This window comes from Castor canadensis, chromosome 2 (genome assembly GCF_047511655.1).
Source record: "Castor canadensis chromosome 2, mCasCan1.hap1v2, whole genome shotgun sequence".
NCBI classification, from domain to species: Eukaryota; Metazoa; Chordata; class Mammalia; order Rodentia; family Castoridae; genus Castor; species Castor canadensis.
Window position 1 is genome coordinate 82,008,237 of NC_133387.1, and position 26,350 is coordinate 82,034,586.

Consider the following 26,350-nt stretch of genomic DNA (forward strand, 5'->3'; position numbering starts at 1 on the left):
GAATTCTTCCCAACGTTTGTCCATTGTTACAGACTGACTATGGGTGATGGATCTTTCTGCCTTTTCTGCTTGCCATATCCAGGTTTATTCTCTAGAATAGGAAACTTTTCATTTAAAACTTGAACATTCCAATGAAATGGAATTCTGCAGCTGGCACAATTTTGGATTTTGACATATTTGATTTGAATGTTTGAACTTGGGAAACATTTCACATCACCCACAAACACTGACGAAAAACTTACTGCATGACACTGAGGATCAAAATTCAAATAAAACTTGGGTCCAGTGCTCCCAAAATACATTCTTCATGTGAGAGCTTGACATGTAAGAGATATAAATATGCAAGTTAGAACAACAGTAGTTTGGAGCTATGCTATGGGTAGTGGTCAGATAAGGAACCAAGCCAGTAGCAATAACCAGGCCACTTTCTTAGTATTTCTAAGAGTTCAAAGCAATTAAGTCTACTGAATTTTAGTTGTTAACATTTAGAAATTCCAGATCTCTATCCTCTTCAGGACATTATGAACTCAGAAAAACAATTCTAAATATTTAACAACTTGACTTAAAATGTGGTTTTAATAACCTGGTAACAGAGACAGTTCTAGCTGGATATGCTAGATCAGCCATCTGTCTCTCCCATATCAACACCATTTCACAAAGAATAAATTTTTACAAGTTCTATCTATAAGAATGTTTTTAGAACATAAAAGAACAGAATGAGTCTTGGCATTGATAGGCATATTCAATTAGAGTAAAATAAAAACTATTCGAAGCTTAGTTGATATTCATTATAAAATGGCAATATTTTCCCAAAGAGTTCAAAAGTCAAAGCATGGATGTATGGTACTGAATTTGGGTGGCAGCAGGTGGAAGGGGGGTTCTCTTCAAGAGAAGAGAAGAATTTTGGAGTTGAAAGTAATCTTACATCAATTTACTCAATCTATACTCAACATAATTAACTTGGGAGGAAATTTGTAAACAGAATTTCAATTCCTTCAGAATAAAATGGATTTTTATCCTAATAACAAACTTACCCAAGAAAAATTGTGCACATGATAGGCAATCAAGAAATCTTAATTTTAAATTACAAAAATAAATCACAGGAAATTTAAAACCCAAGTACAACTCCAGAAGAAACTAAAAAATGAGTAATATTAAGTATCTGGCCAGAGAATGGGGAAGACCTTTCTAATTTTAATGGCAAATTTTAAACTAAGAAAAGAATGACTAGTTTCACTCATAAAAATAAATAAATGAATAGGAAACAAACTGGGAAAAACTGCATGTAACAAATATAACAAAGTATAGCATACTATATATATATAAAGAACATATTCAAATCAAGAGAAAAATCCCAGTGGAATTTTTCTCTAGGGAAGAGAAATAGATTGATGGAAGTTGCAAATATTCAACTCTACCAGAAAAGAAACATAAATTTGAAGGGGACAGTAGTTCCAGTTCTGTTTCTCCCCCATCAATCTGACAAAGACACTTAGTTTCTCCTACTAAATAAAATATTCAGTGAACGTGAAGGTGCAGTGCTGCATTACAAAACAAGTACTCTCATGTATTGCTGTTGTTAAATAAAAATCAGCATGAGTTTAAGGAAAAGTAGCTGGTCAAAAACATAAAAGATATTAACACAGTTCACGTTTGTAAGTAGCAATTATGCTGCTAGGAATTGATCCTTAACAATATAAATTTAGGTAGAAAATTTTGTAGAGTTGGGCATGACAGATCACTTATAAAAGCAAATTTTGGAAAACATACTTGCCCCCAAGGAAAGAGTAGTGAAAAGTGTTATGAAATCATGAGGAAAGTCTTATAATGCACAAATGGGGGAGCGCAGGGTTGTGAAGGAAAATAGGGTTAGTTATCTCCAAATTCTTTGCTTCCTTGTAGTGTTCTACTATTTCTTAATTCTCTACAAAATATGTCTTACTTTTTCAATTAGGAATTTTAAACAACAAAATAATCTTTAGCACTAGACATGTGCTTTAAGTTGTAGCAAGTTGCTTGACACCTTGTTCTGGACTGTTAAGTACCTGTAAACCTCACAAACAAATTCAGTCAACAAAACAGGCCAAGGTCCATGTAAAACATACCAAAAGATATATATATTTTTGGGGGGGGGGTATGTAAGCACATTTTGAAGCTAGAAAACAGGAAGATAGGAATGTTAAGTTCTAATAATATGTAACCGGCTTTAGATTTGAGATTTGTGACCTTCACCATTTATGATTTGTACCCTGACCAGGTAATCACCAAGGTAGAAGAGAAGATGCTTAATTCAGCAATGCCCTACAGGAATGCGAGTTCCAGAAACAAATGCTTTATTCAAAGTATATCCTTTCCTCCGTTTTGACAGTTCTTCCTGGCCCTCTCTTCTGTCCGCTTACTGCCCTTCTTTACTATCCCTTCTTTGTTTTCTCATCCTTCTCACTCACTCAGTGGTCTTCCAGGCCCAAATCATATCCTGCTCATTTCTGCCTCTGTTCTGTTTTAGGATGCCTGGGTCACAGATGCTCAGCCAATGTTTCTCTCAATAATGTGAGAATAAATTGGTCTTAGCCAGGTTCCTATACAACTTGCTTTATGTATGGAAAAAGAAGGTTGTGCCAACATTAACAATTATTTAGATCTTCCCAAAACTGAACAAGGACACACACACACACACACAGAGGGAGGGAGAGAGAGAGAGAGAGAGAGAGACAGACAGACAGACACACAGAGAATTATAGGTCAATCTCTTTTATGAACACAGATGCAAAAATTCCAATAAAACACTGGCAAACCAACATATCAAAAAGATCATACACCACGATCAAGTTGGTTTCATCCCAGGGATGTAGGAATAGTTCAATATGTGCAAATCAATAAAAGTAAAACAGCACATAAACAGAAGCAAGGACAAAAATCATATATTCATCTCAATAGATGCAGAAAAGGCCTTTGACAAAATTCAACATTCTTTCATGATATTTAGAAACTAGGAATAGAAGTAATGTACCTCAACATAATAAAGGCTATATATGTCGGGTGCTGGTAACTCATACTTGTAATCTTAGCTACTTGGGAGGCTGACATCTGGAGGATCATGGTTTGAGGTCAGCCTTGGCAAATAGTTGTGAGACTCATCTCCAAAACATAACCAGAGGAGCTGGGTGCTGGTGGCTCACACTTATAATCCTAACTACTCAGGAGGCAGAGATCAGGAGGATCATAGTTTGAGGCCAGCCCCATCAAAGAGTTAGTGAGACCCTAACCCTACCTCAAAAAAAAAAAGCCCTCCACAAAAAAAAGGCCTGGTGGAATGGCTCAAGGTGTAGGCCCTGAGTCAAACCCTGGCATCGTAAAAAAAAAAAAAAAAAAAAAGAGCAAAATGGACTTGAAAGTATGGCTCAAAAGGCAGAGTGCCTGTTTTTGGAAGGAAGGAAGGCAGGGAGGCAGGCAGGCTATATACAACAAATCTATAGCCTACGTCTTACTAAATAGGAAAAAACTGAAACCACTTCCTCTAAAGTCAGGAATGAGACATGGGTGTCCACTCTCTCTACCCTTATTTAACAGTTATGGAATTCCTAGCCAGAGCAGTAAGACAGAAAAAAAAATTAAAAGGAATTCAAATAGGAAAAGAGGAAGTCAAATTATTCGTATTTGCAGATGACGTGATCTTATTCCTAAAAGGCCCTTAAAAACTCCAACAAAAACTCCTACACATCATAAACACCTTCAGCAAAGTAGCAGGATACAAAACCAATACACAAAAATCAATAGCCATTTTTATATATCAACAATTACAGAACGAGAAAGAATTCAGGAAAACAATTCCATTTACAACAGCCTCAAAAAAAACCTCCTAGGAATAAACTTAACAAAGGAAGTGAAAAATCTCTACAATGAAAACTATAAAACTCTAAAGAAAGAAACTGAAGAAGACTACAGAAGATGGAAAGATCTCCCATGCTCATAAACTGATAGAATCAATACTGGGGAAATGGCCATAATTCCAAAAGCAATCTACATGTTCAATGCAATTCCCATCAAAATCCCAATGACTTTCTCACAGAGATACAAAAATCAACCCTAAAGTTCACTTAGAAGCACAAAAGACTGCAAAGAGCCAAGGCAATACTGATCAAAAAGAGCAATTCTGGAGGTATCACAATACCTGACTTCAAACTATACTACAGAGCCATAGCAATAAAAACAGCATGGTACTGGCACAAAAATAGACATGAAGACCAATGGAACAGAAGACTCAGATATGAATCCACAAAGCTATAGTCACCTGATTTTTGACAAAGGTGCCCCAAACATATGATGGAGAAAAGAGAGCCTCTTCAACAAATGTTGCTAGGAAAACTGAATATCTGCATACAGAAAACTAGAACTAGATCCATTCTGTCACCCTGTACAAGTATCAACTCAATGTGGATCAAACTCTAATGTAAGTCCTGAAATTCTGAAACTACTGCAGAAAAGAGTAGGGAATACACTGAAACATATAGGCATAGGCAATAACTTCCTAAACAGAACTGCAATGGCTTAGCAATTAAGAGAAAATATTACAAACAGGACTAAATGAAACTAAAAAGCTTCTGCACAGCAAAGGAAATGGTCACTAGACTGAAGAGTCAGTCCAAAGAATGGGAGAAAGTCTTTGCCAGCTATACATCTGGCAAAGGATTAGTAACAAAAATTTATAGGGAGCTCAAAAAACTAAACCCCCAAAGAATCAATAAGCCAATAAAGAAATGCATAAATGAACTGAACAGAAATTTTCAAAGGGAGAAGTCCAAATGGCCAAAAAACACATGAAGAAATGCTCAACATCCCTTGTAATAAAGGAAATACAAATCAAAACCACATTAAGATTCCATCTTGAAAAAAAATTTGAAAATATTCCAACTCATTCCTGTTAGAATGTATAAGAACACAAACAACAATAAATGTTGGTGAGAATGTGTGGAAAAAAGAACTGTTATACATTGTTGGTGGGAATGCAAATTAGTACAAGCACTATGGAAAACAGTATGGAGGCTCTTCAAAAAACTAAAAATAGACTGGAGGTGTGGCTCCAGTGATAGGGCACCTGCTTCAAGTGTGTAGTCCTGGGTTCAAACTCCAGTCCCACCAAAAAAATAGAAAAAAAAGAAAACTAAAAATAGAGCTACCATATGATCCAGCAATATCACTCCTAGGCATATATCTGAAGGAATGTAAATCAAGATACAATAAAGATACCTACACTCATGTTTACTCCAACATTATTCACAACAGCCAATCTATGGAAACAGCCTAGATGCCCTACAATTAATGCATGGATTAAGAAAATGTGAGATACACACACATATACACAAATATTATTCAGCCATAAAGAAGAATGAAATTTTGTTGTCTGCAGGTATAGAGATGGAACTGGATAACATCATGTTAAGTGAAGTAAGCCAGGTTCCAAAAGACAAAGGTCTCATGTTTTCTCTCATATATCAAAGACAGATCCAAATACAAATACAAGCATTATCATATATATATCATATATATATCATATATATTTATTGCATTTATATATATTTATTATATATAAATAAATTTATTTATATAAATTTATTTATTTAATAATGTATTTATATAATATAAATTTATTATATATATATATATATATATATATATATATATATATATATATATAATATATATATATATAATGGCTCCAAAAAATGGGACTGTCAGAGACTAAGGGAAGAAGAAGACAGGGAATGAATAATATTGAAAGAAAGCACATCTGTATAGGAGCAAGACACAATAAAATATACTGAAAACTGTTCAATAATACAGGGTAGGTGGAAAAGGGTAAGGAAGAGTAATAAAGGGAATCAGACTAATTAAAGTACAATGTATTTACAGGTAAAATACCAAGGCAAAACCACACTGAACAGTGAACAGACACTAAAACAATAAAGGACAGAAACATAAAACACGTCGTGTTAATGGTAGGGAGAAGTGGGAGGGGGAGGGTAAATGAAGAGGGTAAAGATGATGAATATGGTTGTATTTTCTATACACGTATGAATATGGAACACTGAAACATGTGGAAACCATTTCAAGAAGGGGAAGTGAGAGAACAGGGAGAATGGAAGGGATGAACCAAACCAGGGTACAATAGATGTATATGAGGAAATGTCAGCAAGGTAGCAGGATATAAAATCAACATAGAAAAATCATTAGCATTTCTATACACTAATAATGAACAAACTGAAAAAGAATATATGAAAACAATTCCATTTACAATAGCCTCAAAAAAAAAAATCAAGTACCTAGGTGTAAACCTAACAAAAGATGTGAATGACTTCTACAAGGAAAACTATACACTTCTGAAGAAAGAGATTGAGGAAGACTATAGAAAGTGGAGAGATCTCTCATGCTCATGGATTGGTAGAATCAACATAGTAAAAATGTCTCGATACTCCCAAAAGTAATCTACATGTTTAATGCAATTCCCATCAAAATTCCAATGACATTCATTAAAGAGATTGAAAAATCTACTGTTAAATTTATATGGAAACACAAGAGTCCACGAATAGCCAACGCAATACTCAGTCAAAAGAACAATACTGGAGGTATCACAATACCTGACTTCAAACTATATTACAAAGCAGTAACAATAAAAACAGCATGGTACCGGCACAAAAACAGACATGAAGACCAGTGGAACAGAATAGAGGACCCAGATATGAAGCCACACAACTATAACCAACTTGTCTTTGACAAAGGCGCTAAAAATATATGATGAAGAAAAAGCAGCCTCTTCAACAAAAACTGCTGGGAAAACTGGTTAGCAGTCTGCAAAAAACTAAAACTAGATCCATGTATATCACCCTATACCAATATTAACTCAAAATGGATCAAGGATCTTAATATCAGACCACAAACTCTAAAGTTGAGACAGGAAAGAGTAGGAAATACTCTGGAGTTAGTGGGTATAGGTAAGAACTTTCTCAATGAAACCCCAGCAGCACAGCAACTAAGAGAGAGCATAGATAAATGGGACTTCATAAAACTAAAAAGCTTCGTTCATCAAAAGAAATGGTCTCTAAACTGAAGAGAACACCCACAGAGTGGGAGAAAATATTTGCCAGCTACACATCAGACAAAGGACTGATAACCAGAATACATAGGGATCTTAAAAAACTAAATTCTCCTAAAACTAATGAACCAACAAAGAAATGGGCAAGTGAACTAAACAGAACTTTCTCAAAAGAAGAAATTCAAATGGCCAAAAAACACATGAAAAAATGCTCACCATCTCTAGCAATAAAAGAAATGCAAATTAAAACAACACTAAGATTCTACCTCACCCCTGTTAGAATAGCCATCATTAACAACACCACCACCAACAGATGTTGGTGAGGATGTGGGGGAAAAAGGAACGAACCCTCTGACACTGTTGGTGGGAATGTAAACTAGTACAACCACTCTGGAAATAAATTTGGAGGCTTCTTAAAAAGCTAAACATTGATATACCATTTGATCCAGCAATACCACTCTTGGGGATATACCCAAAAGACTGTGACACAGGTTACTCCAGAGGCACCTGCACACCCATGTTTATTGCGGCACTATTCACAATAGCCAAGTTATGGAAACAGCCAAGATGCCCCACCACTGACGAATGGATCAAGAAAATGTGGTATCTATACATAATGGAATTTTATGCAGCCATGAAGAAGAACGAAATGTTATCATTCGCTGGTAAATGGATGGAATTGGAGAACATCATTCTGAGTGAGGTTAGCCTGGCCCAAAAGGCCAAAAATCATATGTTCTCCCTCATTTGCGGACATTAGATCAAGGGCAAACACAACAAGAGGGTTGAACTTTGATCACAAGATAAAAGCGAGAGCCCACAAGGGAGGTGGTGAGGATAGGTAAGACACCTAAAAAATTAGCTAGCATTTGTTGCCGTCAATGCAGAGAAACTAAAGCAGATACCTTAAAAGCAACTGAGGCCAATAGGAAAAGGGGACCAGGAACTAGAGAAAAGGTTAGATCAAAAAGAATTAACCTAGAAGGTAACACACATGCATAGGAAATTAATGTGAGTCAATTTCCCTGTATAGCTATCCTTATCTCAACTAGCAAAAACCCTTGTTCCTTCCTATTATTGCTTATACTCTCTCTTCCAACAGAATTAGAGATAAGGGCAAAATAGTTTCTGCTGGGTAGTGAGGGGGTTGGGGGGGAGAGGGAGGGGGCGGAGTGGGTGGTAAGGGAGGGGGTGGAGGCAGGGGGGAGAAATGACCCAAGCATTGTATGCACATATGAATAATAAAACAATAAAAATTAAAAAAAAAAAGATGTCACAATGAAACCCTATGCAGAACTATCATATACTAATAAAAATGCTTAAAACTTATTTAGGTCTTCAACAAGGTCAATTTTATGTGCTGTGGCTGAGTGACCATCATTAGTGGTAGCAAGCCAAACAGTTATTTGGTTGACTGTCCTCTTCACACAGAATGATTTTTTCTAGTCATCTCTATGAGCTCAAGCATGAGTCTGCAGCAAACTGCTAATGGTGGGGAAGCTAACTGTTGCCTGGTTAACAGGGACGCTGACCCTTGTTTAAAGGGCACTAAGGGATGAGATAGAATTCCCCAATGTCTGTGGCTCACCACATAAAGTTACTGAATATTTCAGGTCATTCTGGGTCTTCCTCAGGCCAATGATACCCAACACTTCTTCCCTTTATAGGGTCCCTGGGCCAAAATGTCTACAGCTACACCCTGTCATTCAGAAGGAAAAGGAACCAGTTCCAGCTTCTATTCTGGATAGAAACAATCTCAGAATTTAGGTTTGGGCCCAAATGGGACCAACAAGACACTCTTCACTGAATACTTTCCCTCAAAGATTCTGGAAACTAGCCAGATGTGGAACACAAAAGTAGAAGAAGTCAGAGCTGGGGGACAGACAGGGCATAAGCAGCTATAGATGTTGGATATACCTAAGGCCACTCTGATTTCCACTAATGAGAATTTTTCCAGGGTGTGGAACATTTTCTCAGGTCTGGGCAAATCTCTGTATGCCAAGATTATGAGTAATACTGAAGGGCAGAGATTTTAGATTTATTGACTTGGGACGGAAATGGGATCTACTTAAAATTGAGATAAAGGTCAGATGTGCTTGCCAAGTTACAATGGAAAAGACATTTAATAGTTCAAGTCATGAAAGGTTTCTGTGAACAAGCATCTGGCATTTAAGGATGGTCCTTAAAAACAATCAGATTTTCTTTTTTGTGGTACTGAGGATCAAACCCAGAGCCTCATGCATAGTGGGCAAGTGCTCTACCGCTGAGCTCCATCCCCAACTTCAAATTGGTTTCTTTCTTTTGTCCCATTTTTCCTTCTTTCAGATTTTTAAGGTTGGTCAGAATTCTACCTCATTTAGTCTTAAAACTGTTCTGTCCTCACCTCCTGGGTTTATCCCTTAACTTAACATCTGTAGGAATAAGTCAGTACCAACTTGGCCCAAATGTACTCCTGTCTCAATTCTATATTATATATTATGTTATATACCATATATTATAAAGCTCAAGTCATACACGTCACTAGAGGGAACACTATCATCTCTCTGGCTTCAATTATCTTCTCTCTCTCCCTGTTTTTAGAGATAGATCTGAGTGTTATTTTAATATCGAGATAATTTTTGGATATATATGTGCTCCTGATGGGTGTTTAATGAGAAGCATCCGAAAACCTATTTACTTTTTGCTGACAAAAATTATCGGTGTCTGCTTTTATGAACTGCTAATTTTCTGATAGGGCAACTGCTAATAAACAGGGGAGAAGCATTCAACAGACACATTTTATTGGGGCCAAGGGTCATTTCAGTCATGTTAGCCTCAAGTTAGGCCCTACAAAATATATATTTAGGAACACCAAGAGATAAAAGCAAAAAAAGACTGAATTATAGCATCTTCTAACAAGCCCAAAGGAAATCCAATAAATACTGTTTTTATTAATGATTTTTTGCTTCTAATTACAGAGGCTAAAATATTGCCAATGGAAATATCTTAACATTTTCTATGACCAATGACTTTCAAACAGAACTAACTGATCACATAGTATTTATTGCCCATTTTATTTTATTTTATTTTATTTTTTATTATTTTTATATTGCCCATTTTAGAAGGAACTGTTTATAATCCTATTTAGCAGTCCAGTTTTGGGAAGAAAGTTTCTTTATCAATGCACATGATATCTAAAGCTCTTCCTACATGTCTGCTAGTCTCAGAGGACTAGCAGACATTTAGGCTACTCAGATTGACAGGGAAAATTCACAATCCCCATACTTGTAATTACAGTTCACTGAGCAGGGAGAATGTGACAGCATCCACCAAACATAAAACTCAATTTGGGGGATCACTGCATCATTCAGGGATCATCAGAACTCTTTATTCACAAGGGTATCACCATAAAGTTTATTCCATGGCTATGAATCCTGGTCAAGGCAAAATCATGCAAGGTATCATTCTCTTTTCTCTGATGGCACAGGGCCAAAAATTTTACCTTGGGCTATTCCACTCCCACCCCCACCTTTGAGGTCCTATGACTCATTGAATTTTCCTGAGCCCCCTTACAAATCCCTACCCCAAGCTACTTCCTGCCATCTTGAGTGTCTTATGATCACCATTATTCTCTTCTTCTACGTATTTACTAGATCTTGAAGAGTCTTAATCCTTTATTATGACTCACTGTGCCTTAATCATGCCCAGCCATTCCTGGAACCTGAACAGAGAAGACATTTACAAAGGTTTGTTAAAATTGTTGGGCTTGTTCACTTGATCGTGTAGCAATGTGCAACAAATGAACATACAGGCTACATATTACTTTTCCATTTTTTGAACAGTAAGGAAAATTTGGAAAATGGGAAAAACCCCACAAAAATCCATTCTAACTAAATGTACGTGCTGTATCATTGACTTCTAGAGACCTAAATAATCATCCTTTTTAGCTTCAGTAATGGAGTAGACAAATTTTTCTATAATAGCAAATAAGAAAATGGTCATGTTTTAAGGAAAATATGGATATTTAACATGATTTATTAGAAAAATATGGACTCTACACTTGCCCAAAGTCTGTTGTGTTGTTATATTTTCAGCAATCTTCTATTTTTGCTATCTTAAAACAACAATTAGGGCTGCTAGATATCAGAAGGAATGTTTCGTTTCCACCCACTTCCCATTTCAAAAGGAAAAAAGATTCTTTGCATACAACATGAAAATCTTTTAATTCCTTTTCCTCATCTTTATCAGCTGAAGTGTCTCAGTCATTCAAGATCATCAAACTTTGCCTGAATCCAAATGAGCCAAATAGAGAGCAGAGTAACTTATACTTAAAGAGGATATATTTGCTTGTGTGGTGTTTTTATTAACAAAAGGTTTTTACATAACAGGTACTTGTGTGCTCAAAATTCATTTCTACAAAGACAGGACAGAATCCAAGTCAACTTTCTAAAGACAAACAATAATGCAGTAGTGTATTTTAGGGCAAAGACAATAAATTAGAATTGAGCTGTAAGTAGATATTCCGTCTTCTCTGGAAATGCAGTCCCTGAACACAAGCTTTGCACAGCAAATTTTTAATGTGCATACTGGTTACTGCTTCATGTGAAACAGGAGCAAGGACAGTGGGAAAGGATAGTCAGAAAGCTTTGAAAACAATGAGTGGGACCCACCCTTCATTTTCAAACCCATTCCCACACTTTAGCAAAGGAATCTCAAACTTTAATTAATTTTTTCCTCATTCTTGCTTAAATGCTTCAAAATAGCTTGATATCGCTCTTAGCACATTAAGGTAGGAGGAGTATTAATGCTGTTTAACACACAGACTAAGCCCACAGGTCCTGCAGTCTCTGACCACCATGCCACAGCCACCTGGCCCTGCCTCTCCCAGCCATGAAATGCTGTGTCCACTTGCTTCCACTCCTAGAGCTGCCACATTCTCTCTACACAGGTCCCTTGCAGAATCATACCTGTTCTTTCCTCTGCCTGGAAAGCCTGACACTCATTATTTGCTACTCTACTGCCCTGTTAGGTGTTGTCTCTTACTTAGAGAATTACATTCCATTGGTGAGCTAAGGTCCCTGTGAGAAACTACCATCACCTGCATAACACTTACCACACAGGCAACTGAATTCAGCCTTGAAATTTCTTGTACAGCATTAGCTCTTCAAGGACAGTAATGTATCAAGGCATTTCCTGGGGAGCCAAGCCACATCCTAAGTTGGCACCTACATCTCTATACTCCCTGATACCTCTTCTTTTTATTTCTCCAAGCCTCAGGGGTACACAGTTATCATAGTCTCTATCTGTCTGTGCATACTTTCTGCAACTTCTCATTTTCAAGCATCCATTATAAACCCAATAAAACCAATCCACCAAAGTTTTCTACTGTTATCTGACCAGACAACAGTTTGTAAGGTATTAGTATTATTCTATCAGTGCAGATGGGGCCTGCATGGGAGTAGAGAAGAAAAGAATATAAGATTGCTAAGCATCTAGATCAACACATACCACCAGGATGGAGGAGGCAAAAGTCAAAGAAGAGAAATAACCTAGTTCTCAACACTTCACTTCATTGATTTCCCAACCATACTGGAGATATGACTATTTTAATTTTACAAGAGTAAGAACTTAATAAACCTAGGGAGCAGCATTTGAATAGTAGGGAATAAAAAAAATTCTTCGACAACATGTATTTGATAAATCAAGCTAAATGAGCCAGTACCCATTTTCTTAATTGGTACTTAAATGAACTTGAACATTTTCAGAAAAATAAGCCAATAGCATAATGACAATTTCCTCCTTCTTAAAAAACACTGAAACTAATTTTTAGTTTTTTTTTTTTTAGTCAGGACTTGCAATGGGCTTCTTTTGAGAAACTAAAAATATAGCTAATGAGCAGATGGCTCTACCAGACAGCATGAGCGCATCACTGACTTGTGCTGGCAGTCTAGCTGTCATTTTTCTGGAGTGGGGGGAGGAATCTAGCATTGAAAAAGTACACGGAATGAACCAAACTTATAAACCCTACTCCTGAATAAATGGCAAGAACATAGAGGGCTCTTGGAGGGCTCTTTTTGGGTGGTTTTTTTTTCCCCCTCTTTCTCAACACTTGTGGAATCATTTAGATACTTCATTAAATGCTGTCTTGAATCATTACTTGCTTTCCATGCATACATTCTTTTCCTAGCTAGACTGCAAATGTCTCGGAGGCAAATGCTACCTGCTACTACTCTTATGTTACTCTGTGGCCAGATTAATCCTGATTAAAATCGGACCAGAACAACTCACTCTGGGAAGCTTATGTTCTAAGAAAAGATACTTTGATACCAACCCAACACAAAGTCAAGATTTTGTTACTAAGAAAGCTAGCATAATTCCAAATGTTTGCAGGTGGGCATCTTAATGTGTTATGAATTACGTCTTGCATCTGGATTCTCAAGAAGTTTCTTGGTTAAATCAATTTACTGGCAAACTTCAAAAAATGATAAGATTGCTTGAAATCATATTCATCTAATGTATAATTTAAGTCTGAACACAGAATGATAAAACACTCCCATTTATAGTATTCTATAGAGAATAAAAAGATTTCTACCTCACTTAACTGTACTTTAAAAAAAGTGATAGACCAAATAAAAGTTAAGAAAAAGATACAGATCAACTTCTAATATGTAAAATAAGATTAACAGACACAGAATATTCCAAACCACTTCTCCTCTAGTAATCCTTAGACAAGAAACCCTTTGACGCAGGCAGAATTCCAGGATGAGGCTGCAGGAAACAGGGAGAAGGAAATTCCGGTAAAGGCTGAGTGATCAGGACCCTTCCCTGGCGTAGGCAGCAGATCGCGCCAAGATTCAATTTCAGAATGTGCAAAATCCCCTTCCCACCCATATTTCATGAGTGAATTAGAGAAGGGGAAGGAAGTAGGGTGGGTCCTGAGACTTAACAAAGGAACTGAAGAAAACAGGGTGGGAGAGGCAGGAAAGGAGACAAGGCCCCTCAGGAAAGTACTGCTGAACAAGTTCTTCAATTTGCAACTCCTCATTTCTGTAAGTGGAAGTTGTGGAAGTCAGTTGGACCATTGTTGGTGTATCTAATTTGCAACTGAGTACACCACAAAGCATAGGCTATGTTCAGGAAAACTACAGCTTCAGTTTTCTGAAGAGAAAACTGTATTCTACCAGGTAGGACCCACATCTAGATCTATGCTTTAAGACAGCTATTTTACTGATATCAAATGTGAACACTTAAGAGCTTTTCAAATCTGAGTTAAAACTTTAAACTAAGCAAGCACCTCAGCTTTCTTTATTCCTCCACGGCCATCACCACCATCCCTTCCCACACAATCGCTGTTTCCTTTCTCCAGGGCTGCCCGCCTCATTAGCTCCCTCTTTCTCAGAACTATGGTGATATTCTTGTCTTAGCTCTCCAGCCTTCTCTGATCATTGCAGAGAACATGCAATTCCCCAGGCAATCAGACTTGCATTCACTCTCACCCAATTTGGTCTAATCATTCATCAATCTCAGCTTTCTAATCTGTCAGACTGAAATAATATCATTTACCTCTCAAAGGCCCAACCAGTTCTCCTTTTTTTTTTTTAAATGAAAACTATCAAAACCAAAGACGGTTCCTCAATATTTCAAAATTCTCAGTCCTCAAGATCCTCCGGTGGAATCCCAATCTTGTTTTTCTCTAAATCTTCCTGTTTCCTTGTCACCATCTCCTATCTCACCCCCAACTCCCAGTACTCTGGTAACATGGAATGATTTCAGATTTCTGAAAAATATGTTGTATTTTATCATTTCTATGCATTTTCTCATGCTATTCTTCCCAATAGGAATGTTTTTCTTTAGTTAGACTTGTTTAAGTTCAATTCAAAACCTATTTTAACATCACGGTCAAACTCTGACCTCTGCTGTAAGAGAGAATCCAGTTCCTCCAGCTGTAAATTCCCCCCTTCATTCCTATATGTCTCTCTTGAAGTCTCATCATGGCCTCCTTATAGATCTGTTATTTGTTCCAATGTCTTTTTTCCAGAGCTCAACTAACTTCTTGAGAATTGGTGCCACCATGGTTACTCTAAATCCTCTATAATATCAACTTAAGTAAAAGCTCAGTGAGTGAATGAATGATTCTGGAATAACAGCATTAGTCACACCAAGTGTGACCAAAGGTGACCAAACATTTGGTAGGCATTCTATGTCTACTCCAAATAAACTATAATCAAAATAAAAACAATTACTTTATATAAAATAGCATACACATCTCTCATGCCCCCTCATCAAATTCTGCCAATTTCACAGTCTATGTGACTCTCAACATCTACCACCTTCTCAGTTCCCATAGTCTAATACTTCTCACCTGACCAACTACAATAGCTTTCTAAGATTCTTGCCAACATTTCCCTCTTCCTCACTCAACTTTTCCTCTGAACAGATGCCAGACAGATCTCTCAGTGCCCACAACTGATTGCACACTTCTCTTCTTTGTGGTCTCCTTTGCCAGAAAGGCAAGTCTAAACTCCTTAGGGTGGTTTACTAGGTCTTTCTCAACCAAATTTTAGCCTCCCTTCCAGCCCACCCCTTTTCATTCCCTATGAATCACTAATAGTTAATTATGTCTTTCTGCTAGATTCTCTGCCTGAAATGCTATTCCTTCCTGCCCTGCCCTTCTCTGTGACCACTGATCATCCCTCAAGGTCAAGCACAGAAGTCCCCACTTGGTAACACATGCACCTTCATCTATAAGTATAGTCATATTAAGACTAGTAAACAACACCTACATAAGAGATAACTTCTTTAAATAATTAATGACAATGTATCAAATATATCATACTTGTAAGAACTTTTGTAAATGCCACAATGTACCCCCACCCAAAAATAATAAAAATAAAATGTAAAAAAAGAATAACTAAATGTTAATTTTCCTATTATATAATGTTTTGAAGATATATCCCCCATTTTTGCCCCCTTCTCTAAGTCCTCACATAATAATTTTCAACACTTAGGAATGAGTGCTACCTAATTTTGCCTACAGCTACTTAACAGAAAATAGGAAAACTGAGTGACTCCTGAGAAACTTGTAATAATTACAAATTTAACATTTTTTCACGTCAGAAACAGCTTGGCACAAACTCAGAGTGAAACATTTCTCTAATTGCATGTGTTTAAAATCATGGCATTTACCACTTCAAGAAAAATATTAGAAATGCCTACTCAGATAGCACTAATCCTCTTCAATTTGTAACAAGACAGAACAGCAACAAAGGCTTTGTTCTCTCAAATTCATGTCATTCCAATGCAGTAATACTTCAAAGTAATTTTCTCATTTTCATATGCATAAAAATATGTGGTGTCCTAGAACTGAAGAAGCAATAGAGCTTAGTAAAAAGAATAATTCAACAGGCAATTTGGATTCAAACTTAAATTTTGCCACTGTCTACTTAGATAGCTTTGGCCCAGGAATGGTAGGTGAGGTAAATGAAGCATTTTAAAATCACACAAGAAAGGACATCTTTATGCAACTCCAGGTTTTGGTCATTATTGTTAAAATAAGAAGAAGCAGCATCAGACCCGGGCTTACACTGGTAAACTGCAGTTTCCTCAGTACATGCTGTGTACTCTAACAGTTTCCACAAGCAAGAGCATATGAGTATGCCTGAAAAGAAACTGAGTGCAAGAAAAACCAAAGTGCACACAAACACTGAGAACTTATCCACTTAATGGGTAAGAAAAAGTGCAGCTATAACATTCAAGACATGAAAGATTAAAACAGAAGCTTTTATTTTTAGTAAACTACTGTAAAAAAAAAAAATGTGAGCATCTAGCATACAGTAATTCTTTCAGTGGTGCAGTACATCAATATCGGCCCTGATTGCTCACTGGTTCAAGTGGTATCATCCTGCAGAGGGAGAGCACAGAATGGCTCAGTTTACATTTATCACTAAGAAAAAAAAATCCTTAATATTTGCCTTTCCTTACTTTAAGCCTCATGGGGAGGTATTTGTGGAAAAATCATAATTTCAACATTCATTTATACACCATCACCCCTCTCAGGAACACAAATATTTCTGAACTGCAAATGTATTCATCACACTATATTCATGCAAGAAGTACAAAACCGTAGTGTTCTATTTTATAAACTTAAAGTGAAGGTTTGAAGGTAACAGTGTAAATACCCAGAAGCAAAGTTGCAAATCTTCAACCACTAAATTTCTGCCTCATGTTAAAAACCTTTACAATGATCACTACCAAGTTCAGATTTCTAATTATGTATTTGGAGGGTATTAATCTCATCAGCTGTAACTGGTTATAATATTCTGGAATAAAGTAAATATGAAACAAAAGCAACAAGGTGTTTCCTTATATAAGACCACAAAGTTCTTTGTGGCCTAAAACTGATGATCTCTAACTTTGGTGAGGTGGTACTCTACTATTTGATTTTGAAAGATCTTGCCCTACCTCAAGTTGTCACAGTTATAAGATAAAGCATTAATTTTAAGGACCACCAGGAAAGAACTATGAAATGTTTTTATATCATTGATGGTTAAGATTCATCCTGACTTCAGAGTGCTAAAATGTAGGAAAATGAACACCTTGAAATCAATAAAATAAAGTACAGGAAAACTGTTGCTCTACCAATTAAAATGAATCAAAAGCCATGTCATTTTGAGAAATTTAAAATACCCACTGGGGTACTCAAAGTTCCTAAGCACATGACAGGTTGGAAGTCAGTCTCCAATGCAGTCAAACTTCAGGGTGCTTTTAACAACCTGAACAAGCCCTTAAACTTTCCATAGTACCTTGCAAGGTAAAGGTGTCTGAGTCTTCTGAATATTCTGTCCTGGAATAGTTCAATCAAAAGGCTTTGAGCTGGGCACTGGTGGCTCACACCTGTAATCCTAGCTACTCAAGAGGCAGAGAACAGGAGGATCACGGTTTGAAGATAGCCTGAGCAAACAGTTCATGAGACCCTATCTTGAAAATACTCAACAAAAAAAAGGGCTGGCAGAATGGCTCAAGTGGCAGAATGCCAGCCTAGCAAGCATGAGGACCTGAGTTCAAGTTCCAGTACTGCCAACAAAAGGGCTTTGAAATTACCCAATGATTCTCCTTGAGACACCAACTGTTACAAAGGGAAGCAGCACTTACAGGCACATCCTGTGTTATTAAACAAAACAGCCAGTTAGCCTTAATATCTCACCATCCTGCCTGCTCAAGTAAAACCCTGTCATTTCTATTGATAGACTTGGAGCTGAAAAAGCATGAAGCAATTTTTCTCCCCTTGAAAGGGGTTGAACATAAAAATTTCAAGAGAAAATTAAAGTCAGAGAAAGACATGTTTATAAGTACAGAAGAATGTTTCCCTTCCCAAGCAACCCTGGATTGTACTGCAGCAAGAGTGAAATCTTACAAACAACAAATCGCAGATCACAATGTGTAGAAGAAGAAAGTGGCTGTATTGTCTTTCCAGCATGAAGGCAGCATTCTCAGTTCCAGGGCTTGAGTTGAAAAACTGCTTTGGGGGGAAGGTGGGGAGACCAAGCACAAAGTCCTTCCCTCCAGTTTTCACTGTACCCAGACAATGTCGCTCTTGTTGGAATACAGAGTTCAAGAGATTCTGGGCAGTATCCCTCTGACCCTCATACTCAGTGGGAGCATCTATACACTGTGCTTCTGCTCTTATCATTTCTAATGTCTTAAGAAGCATTCCTTTGGTAATTAGATCCACCCCCATACTAAATTAAAGTACTTTGGAATATTTTTTCAAAATCCATATTCTCCAAATTATCTGATGGGACAAGACTTCCAAAGTCAAGCCTGGAAGCCATCAAATCAGGATCACAACAGAACTGCATTCATGTTTGCTTAAATGGAGTCTCATATTTATACATGGCTTATTGCTGAGAAAGTTCTCTTATAAATCCAGTGTCCTAAACCACTAGCTCAGAGCTCTGAGCAGTTGTCATTTTTACTAAGGAAGATGCTTTTGGGGAGGGCAAATCCCCAAATCTAAAGAATTTAAAATAATATATTCTTTCCTTCAAAAACATATAACCAGACAGAAACATTCTCCACCCTTCAAACCTGTATCCCAAGAGGAAAAAGGGCTTACATGTTCAGACTTCTCTGGTTCTTTTTTGTCTGTCTGCAAAAACTGACAATTCTCTCTTGCCAACTTCTGTACCAGCTCAATGCGTCCGATATCATCTCTTTCTTGAAGCTTGCACATCACCCCGGCCTTCAGAGTTGGAGAAAAAGCGAAGATATACTTAAATCCACAGTCCCAGGACATGACACCACAGCAAAGTTCACCTTATAATAAGCTCATTTTTTTCCCTGTGGCCTGGATTAAATCGTAGTTTTGGTAAAATATTTGCTTTTCCAAAGTTGAAATTGTATTATTTTAATCAAAAGATGCCACAACAGAAGACTTCAAATTCAGATCATGTATCAGTCTACTTTGAGAGCGAAGGGCAAACTAAATCATTTGCTACTACGTGTGTGCCTGATACGCCGCTATTTGTTTGTTCCTGACAGCCTGTTTCCTGTTACATAAGCAAAGCCTAGTAAGAGGTTAAAAATCCATGGGAAAGTTAGCCAGGAACTGCTCTGGCAAAAAGGGTGAAGTGATACCAACTCCTAAAAATAAGTCTACAACTTCCCAGTTCTTTAGCTCTCGCAGGATCACTCCACAGACAAATACACAGCTACCAAGAAGATTATAGGATAATTTTTTTTACAACTAGAAAATTACTATAGGATATGAGTAAAATACCTCAATGTTGTGTGAAAATTGTATTAAAAATAAGAAAGTAGAAAAAGAAAGCTTATATTTTCACTCATCAGGGTTTGGAAACAATCCATAAAGCATTGTATTTTTTATAGGTACAAGCACATACATAATAATAATGAAGAGGGAAATAATGAAATAGGAAAAAAAAAGTCATTCTAATACAAAAATTATAAAGTATTTCTGCTCAAATTCCTCCCACAATGGTTCATACTGACATACCAAGGCATGATCTAATAAAGAAATCTAAAGTTACATTTGGCCGGAAAAGTCAAAACTATGGAATCTTTATTTTGCCCAATACAGCCTGCAGAATTTGAATGTACTCAGTAACCTGACCAAATAAGGGGAAGGGACTGACAAGTGATTCGAGGCTTCAGTATTAAAGGTTTGTGCTAAAGAAACCCACAGTGTTGAGTGAGCATCACAGAAACAGAACCATCTATGCAAAGTAATGACTAAAACTTTATTACCAAGGGACAAGACATCTCTTTATCTAGTGATTTCTTGAACTCAGAAGGAAACAACAAAATCCCTGAAATGGCCAAATCACAGACTCCCAGAGGATATCAAGTAGAATTCCTCCAGCAAAGTGAGAGTTTTATTTTTACAATATCCCTCACAAGTGGTTTTCCAGTTCCTTTTCAAAGTTTCCTTGGACAGGAATCTCAAGCTTATCTTAAGACAGCCTGTACACTGTTGGAAAGTCCCATACTACAGCAGACAAACTCAAAACTACTTCAAGTCAGTGAGTATTAGTTTTGCCTTTTAAAGCAATTGAATGTAGGCCTATTCCCTATCCAATATGACAATCTTTCTAACAGTACAAAGATTTATTGCAACCTCCTTTTAATAGCCTCAACATACATCCCTAGTCCTTTATTTATTCGTTCGATTGCTCAACAGACTTTATTTGAACAACCCACTATAAATTCTGAAGCGAACAAGAAAAAAACCCCAAGTTCCTCATATCCTGGAACTAGATTACATAATATATAAATAATTACATAACATATAAATAAAATTTCAGGTGATAATATGTGACTGGAAGGAAAATAAAGCAGAGTAACCAGACAGAGAAACGATTAGAGGTGTTAATGAACTAGGAATGTCAGGGGATTCTCTAGAAGGATAACATTTGAATGAAGACCTAACTAAAGGAAACGAAGAAGTCATGTAGATACCTAGAGGAAGTGTGTTCTAGATAGAGGAACAGCAGATTCAAGAGCCCTGATGTTCAAGGTACAGAAAAGGGAACAGTATGGTAGGACAGAGTTGGTCAGGGGCAGACTGGTAGGGACTAGTCAGAGAGGTGCAGAATCAGATCACAAAGTTTCCTTACAGACTTTATAAAAGACTTCAGATTCCTTTTCTGAGCAAGATAGAAATTCTTTGGAGTGGCTTGTCATAATCTGATTTACATTTTAGAGGATCACTGTGTGTTCTGGGTAGGGTGAGAGAAGTAGCTGAAGCTTGAACACCAGGTGGGAGACTGGTTTTCACATAAGACATGGTTGGGAAATTGTGGTAGTGGTGCAGATTATAAGATAATTAGAATCTGGATACAGTTCAAGGTAGAGCCAGCAGATTCTGATGCCTGGGAATCTCCAAAATATTTGGCCTGAGCAACTGGGATGATGGAGCTGGCATTTACTGAGACTGGAAAAACTGGGGGAGGGAGTCTCTACATGCTAGTGGGGTTGCTGAGTTGCCAGCCTAGAGGTTCACAGGAGAAATCCAGGACAGAGATAATAAATCTGGGGGTCATTCAGAGCACAGACAGTATTACTCTGGTTGTAGGAATGGAGGGATGTAAATCTAGATGTTGAGTAACACTTAGATATTGGGAAGATGCAGAGTAATCATAAAGCAGACTGAGGTGGAGGGCTCTTGAGGAGAATCTGGGGAGCATGAAGAAGGGTTTCAAGGAGAAAGGAGGGGGAAAACTCTACCAAATGTTGAAGAATCAAATAAGATGGTTCAAAATAACTGACATTAATTTGACAAAAGTCATCAGCAATTAACTCCCTGAGGTGGTTAAGGATAAAACTTTAATAACGTACCTTCAACAGTACTGGGCCTGGCTAAAGAGCAACGTTGAAGGGAGTTTTGCTTGCTTGTTGGAGTGGTGATAAGAGATATTCTAACATATTTATCTGTGTTAGAAATCACCTGGTAGAAAGGGAAATTTGATAATGCAGGAAGCAGAAGGTGCATTTTCAGAAGCAATGGTCTTGACTAGGAAAGAGAAGATAAAGATCTACCCTTGGTAGGAAATGTGAGTATTTCATTCACTGGAACAGGAGGGAAGGTAAAACCCAGAGGCAAATATGCAGGTAGGTCGGCAGATTTGGTGGCAAGGAACTTGTGGAAAGTCTTTCCTGAACTGAAGGATTCAATTTCTTAGGAGTTATCAGCTAAGAGCAAGTTTGGAAGGGAGAAAAGGAGGCACATAATACTCAGCTAAGAGGCAAGTATTGACACTTTCTCTATAAAAGGCCAGATGGTAAACAGATAGTGAATATCCTAGGCTTTGTGGGCCATGTGTCTCAGTGCTGCAAGTGTAGCTTGAGCTCAGTAAGAGACAGTACGCACGTGACTGAGCATGGCTACATTCAAACAACACTTCATTACAGAAACAGGCAGGAGAATGTCAACTCCCGGCCTAAGTAAAAAGGAAACTGGACTGTGTAAGTGGAGTGAGATTATAAAGCATTACTAATGGTGCACTTGATTTTTATTTTTAAATCTTTTTACCTTCATCATAAGGGCATATTTCTGTTTGTCAGGATTTTAATGGAGCCCATGAACCTGAGATGATGCTAAATATACAGGCCAATCATGAAGATGCTCTTTTAGTCAGAGAACTAGTTAAGAAGATAACAGAGACTAAACGGTGTTTTCTACTTTAAACTAGGAAGGCAAGGAAACTACTTGGGGCTATTTCTACTGACAAATAATTAGCATTCTTTAAATATTCTGTCACTAAAAGGAATACATTTCTGATATCTAGAGGATTTCTTTAAATATTCTGTCACTAAAAGGAGTATATTTCTGCTATCTAGAGGATTCCTTTATGTCTGTGTCTAGGACTTTTTCTCTTCCGTGTCATCTCACAGTGTCCTGCCATTGGGGAAGGCCTGCTATTGGCCTTCAAACCCTGGGACTCGATCCATGATTTACTCAGCAGTGTGATGGATGAGTTCATCTTTCTTTCTGCGTCCTGTATAATGGAGGGGCCACACTGAGAAGAGGCCAAGCAGGGCTGGTCTCCAGGTTGAAGCACCAGGGAGCTGCCGGACACGATACACGAAACCAAGCCTGCACCTCCTCTCACTAGCACAGATTCCAAAACCATCAGGATGAGCCCTAACAGACCCTGGTTCAGAGACAGTCTTCCTGTAGGGGTCCCATCTACAGTTTTGAAGACAACTGCTAGCAGCACTGTGAATAAAGGGCTAGAAATGAGAAGAGGTAAAAGAGGTATGTTTTTTGTTGTTGTTTCTATGTGAACACCAGATGGTAAGGAACTCTAAACATTCTTTGCATTGTAATAAAGATTCTAAATATAGACCTTTCTTTCAGGAGGAAACATTTTTATGAGAATCAGACACTTGGGTGCACAAATCAAACATGTATTTTAAACACAAAATGTTATTCTTTCAAAAACTGGGTTTCAGATTAACAATTATTTTGTATTTATTTCACATCTTGTAATTAAAGGAGGAATACTGCTGACTTGATTTTCTAGTTTCCATATAATTCCTGAACATATTTTCATGACCTTCTATAGCATTCCTTACTAAACAACTGCCAAAAAAGCTTTCAAGGAGGATTATGGGTGCTGCTTCATTTCCTGGAGAACTTTCAGCTCACAGAGACATTCATACACAACCTAGATGGCGTATAAGGTGGAGATGATGGGGAGCGCCATCCTGAAGCAGATATTCTCTGGGGGTCCCTTTCACAGCTTCATAATGTAATGATTTAATTCAAGGAACCCATGAAATTATTAATACATTTTTAGAGCTTTGTTATGGCAACAGAGGCAAGATAACAAATAGCCCCTGAGCTAGACTTTCACATTCTTGATTTAAATTTTCTATGTGAAATTAATTATAAGCAGTTAACCTAAGAGTACTAAGCCAGAAAAAAATGAAACATTAAGTATAACTGTTAGAAGAGTTATTCAAGAGCCTTATTTCAAGGTCTGTTTTGAAAAAAAAAAAACTGTACTGTATAATTAAAGCTACTCATATGATTTTCAGTATTTGAGAAGAGAAATGAATGTCAATGAAAAGTCTTCTTCCTTTATAAATGGAATCATAAAAACGTTGGGTCTATTCCCTTAGTGATAAAAGTGAAACTTGGGCAGGATTCCCTTTGGAAAGGACACAAAGATGACAAATGAGCAGTCTTTCTGTGACAAAAGGCTAAATAGTATAGTTCTAAGTATGAAAACATTCTCTGCCATATCTTAACTTTAAAAATCACTTTCTCTAAAATACCTAGGAAAAGCAGCATACAAAAAATTCTATCAAGGGAAGCAAAACCAAGAAGAGTCAACTTTTCATGAAAGTATGTTTGCAATAACCAAATGCTACTGAACACAAATTAAGAGTATTCAAATAAGTTCTTACTGATTACTACATAATACATTCATTCCATTAAAAATTAAACTTTGGAGAGAAATTCACTGAATATAATTGTTTTGCTATTTTTTTGTTTTGCTTTTTTTAAACAGCAAATACAAATGGCAAAAAGCTGATGGGTTGTGATGACACACACTACTTAAGTTATAAGTACTTATTTCCCAAACAGAAAATATTAAAAAAATTCTTTTCAGGAAAATGCAGAAGACAGATCGTAGTAAAAAAAAAAAAAAAACAGGGCAGCACATATTTATTTTCTCAAATTTCTTTGGAGAAGAAAACCAAAAAGAGCTCTCCATGGTTGGAATAGAAAATATGCCCTTTGATTACGGGGTAAAGAACTACAAAGCATCCACAGTGAGACCTGCACCTGATAGTGTGAGGTGTTCAAGGCAGCTTCACTAACCCCTTGCCTCAGACCCCATGCTAGAGCATCATATAGCCTTAGAAATCACTCAGTGACTCCCAGACCCTCACAGTCCAGGCAAAGCAACGAAGTCCAGAAGTTTTATTTCTCCTCTGTGGAGTTAACTGTGTTAATACAGAGGCAGGCTGGATAGAACTGTCCTATGCAATCCTGCACGAACTTCATGCTGCCAGAGTGCACAGAGAACATGAAGTGGGCAGAAACCAGTTCCATGGACCTTACTACTGTTACTTTCCTCAATAACCTTCCTAATCTATAAATTTGCTTAATTCATTTAGTAAGGGGCTCACTCATTTCATATATTTGATTCTTTGAACTTTCAAGATTTTTGGGCAGGGAGGACTGTGGTTTGAACTCAGAGCTTCACACTTGCAAAACAAGTGCTCTACCACTTGAGCCACTCTGCCAGTTCTGAACTTTCATTTCATATTAGAGTAGGAAGGCCAACAATATTTTATCTTGTTTTCACCTGAGTAAAATTATAGCTCAGAATTGTAAGCAGGGGAACAAAGTTGAAATATGATAAAGAAACAGAGAATAAGCAAACTCAAATACATTACAACATAAAGAATTTTAAAAGATCATTGGTTTCCTATGACAGCTTCAAAAGCTTTCCTCAGGATGGAAATATACATAAAACATATACTTTTCTTTTTTTTGGGCAGAACTGGGGTTTGAATTTAGGGCCTTGCACTCGATAGGTAAGAGTGGCGCTTTTACCACTTGAGCCACGCCCTCAGCCCTAGGACATTTTTTAAAGTACATTTTAGCTACTGATAGATTTTATTTGGCAATTAATTTGTATAGTGCACAGTGATCATATGCAATATCAAATGACTGATTCAAATAGGAGACAGAAGACAATGAAAATAATTACTGAATCCTTGGTCAATGGCTAACTTAATCAAAGCAAGAGTTTCCAAAGTTCAACAAATTTACCCATTGAAGATCGTATTAGAAACTGAAAATCTACATTTTGACAAAGATTTTTTTAATCCCTTAGTCTTGTATAAAGAATAAAAGGACTAGAATGTTTTACTTACATGAAGATATCATAATGGAGTGATGCTGCAACCCAGCCATGTCAGGGATCAATATTCTTATCAAAAAGCATGATAGATGATCATGATAATACTAGTCATAACTGACAGAGCCTATACCTTTTGAGTGCTTGCTGGGCACTCTAATTGCTTTTCACGTAGTTGCTTAATCTTCAAAATGACCAACAATGTCTATACAATTATCCTCATTTTACAGAAGTTAGAAACACAGTTTGCACAGTGGCTAAAAGTATGCCAGATCCAGATTGCTTTGGTCAGAAACCCAACCCTGCCACTTACAAGCTCATCTGTAAAATGGTGGCAATTACAGCCTTGTAGGGTTTGTTGTGAGGTTTAAGTACACTAACA

The 26,350-nt window shown here is 37.1% G+C and overlaps 1 protein-coding gene across 4 annotated transcripts in view; it reads right to left on the reverse strand.

Annotated features, from left to right (window-relative positions):
- Window positions 1-26,350, reverse strand: part of Rapgef5 (Rap guanine nucleotide exchange factor 5) — a 229,622-nt gene that overhangs the window by 87,556 nt on the left and 115,716 nt on the right. For all 4 annotated transcript variants that reach the window (XM_074065141.1, XM_074065142.1, XM_074065143.1 and 1 more), the window contains one exon: window positions 19,185-19,310. In XM_074065141.1, the coding sequence (XP_073921242.1) occupies window positions 19,185-19,310 (126 nt within the window). The remainder of the gene's footprint in view (window positions 1-19,184; window positions 19,311-26,350) is intronic.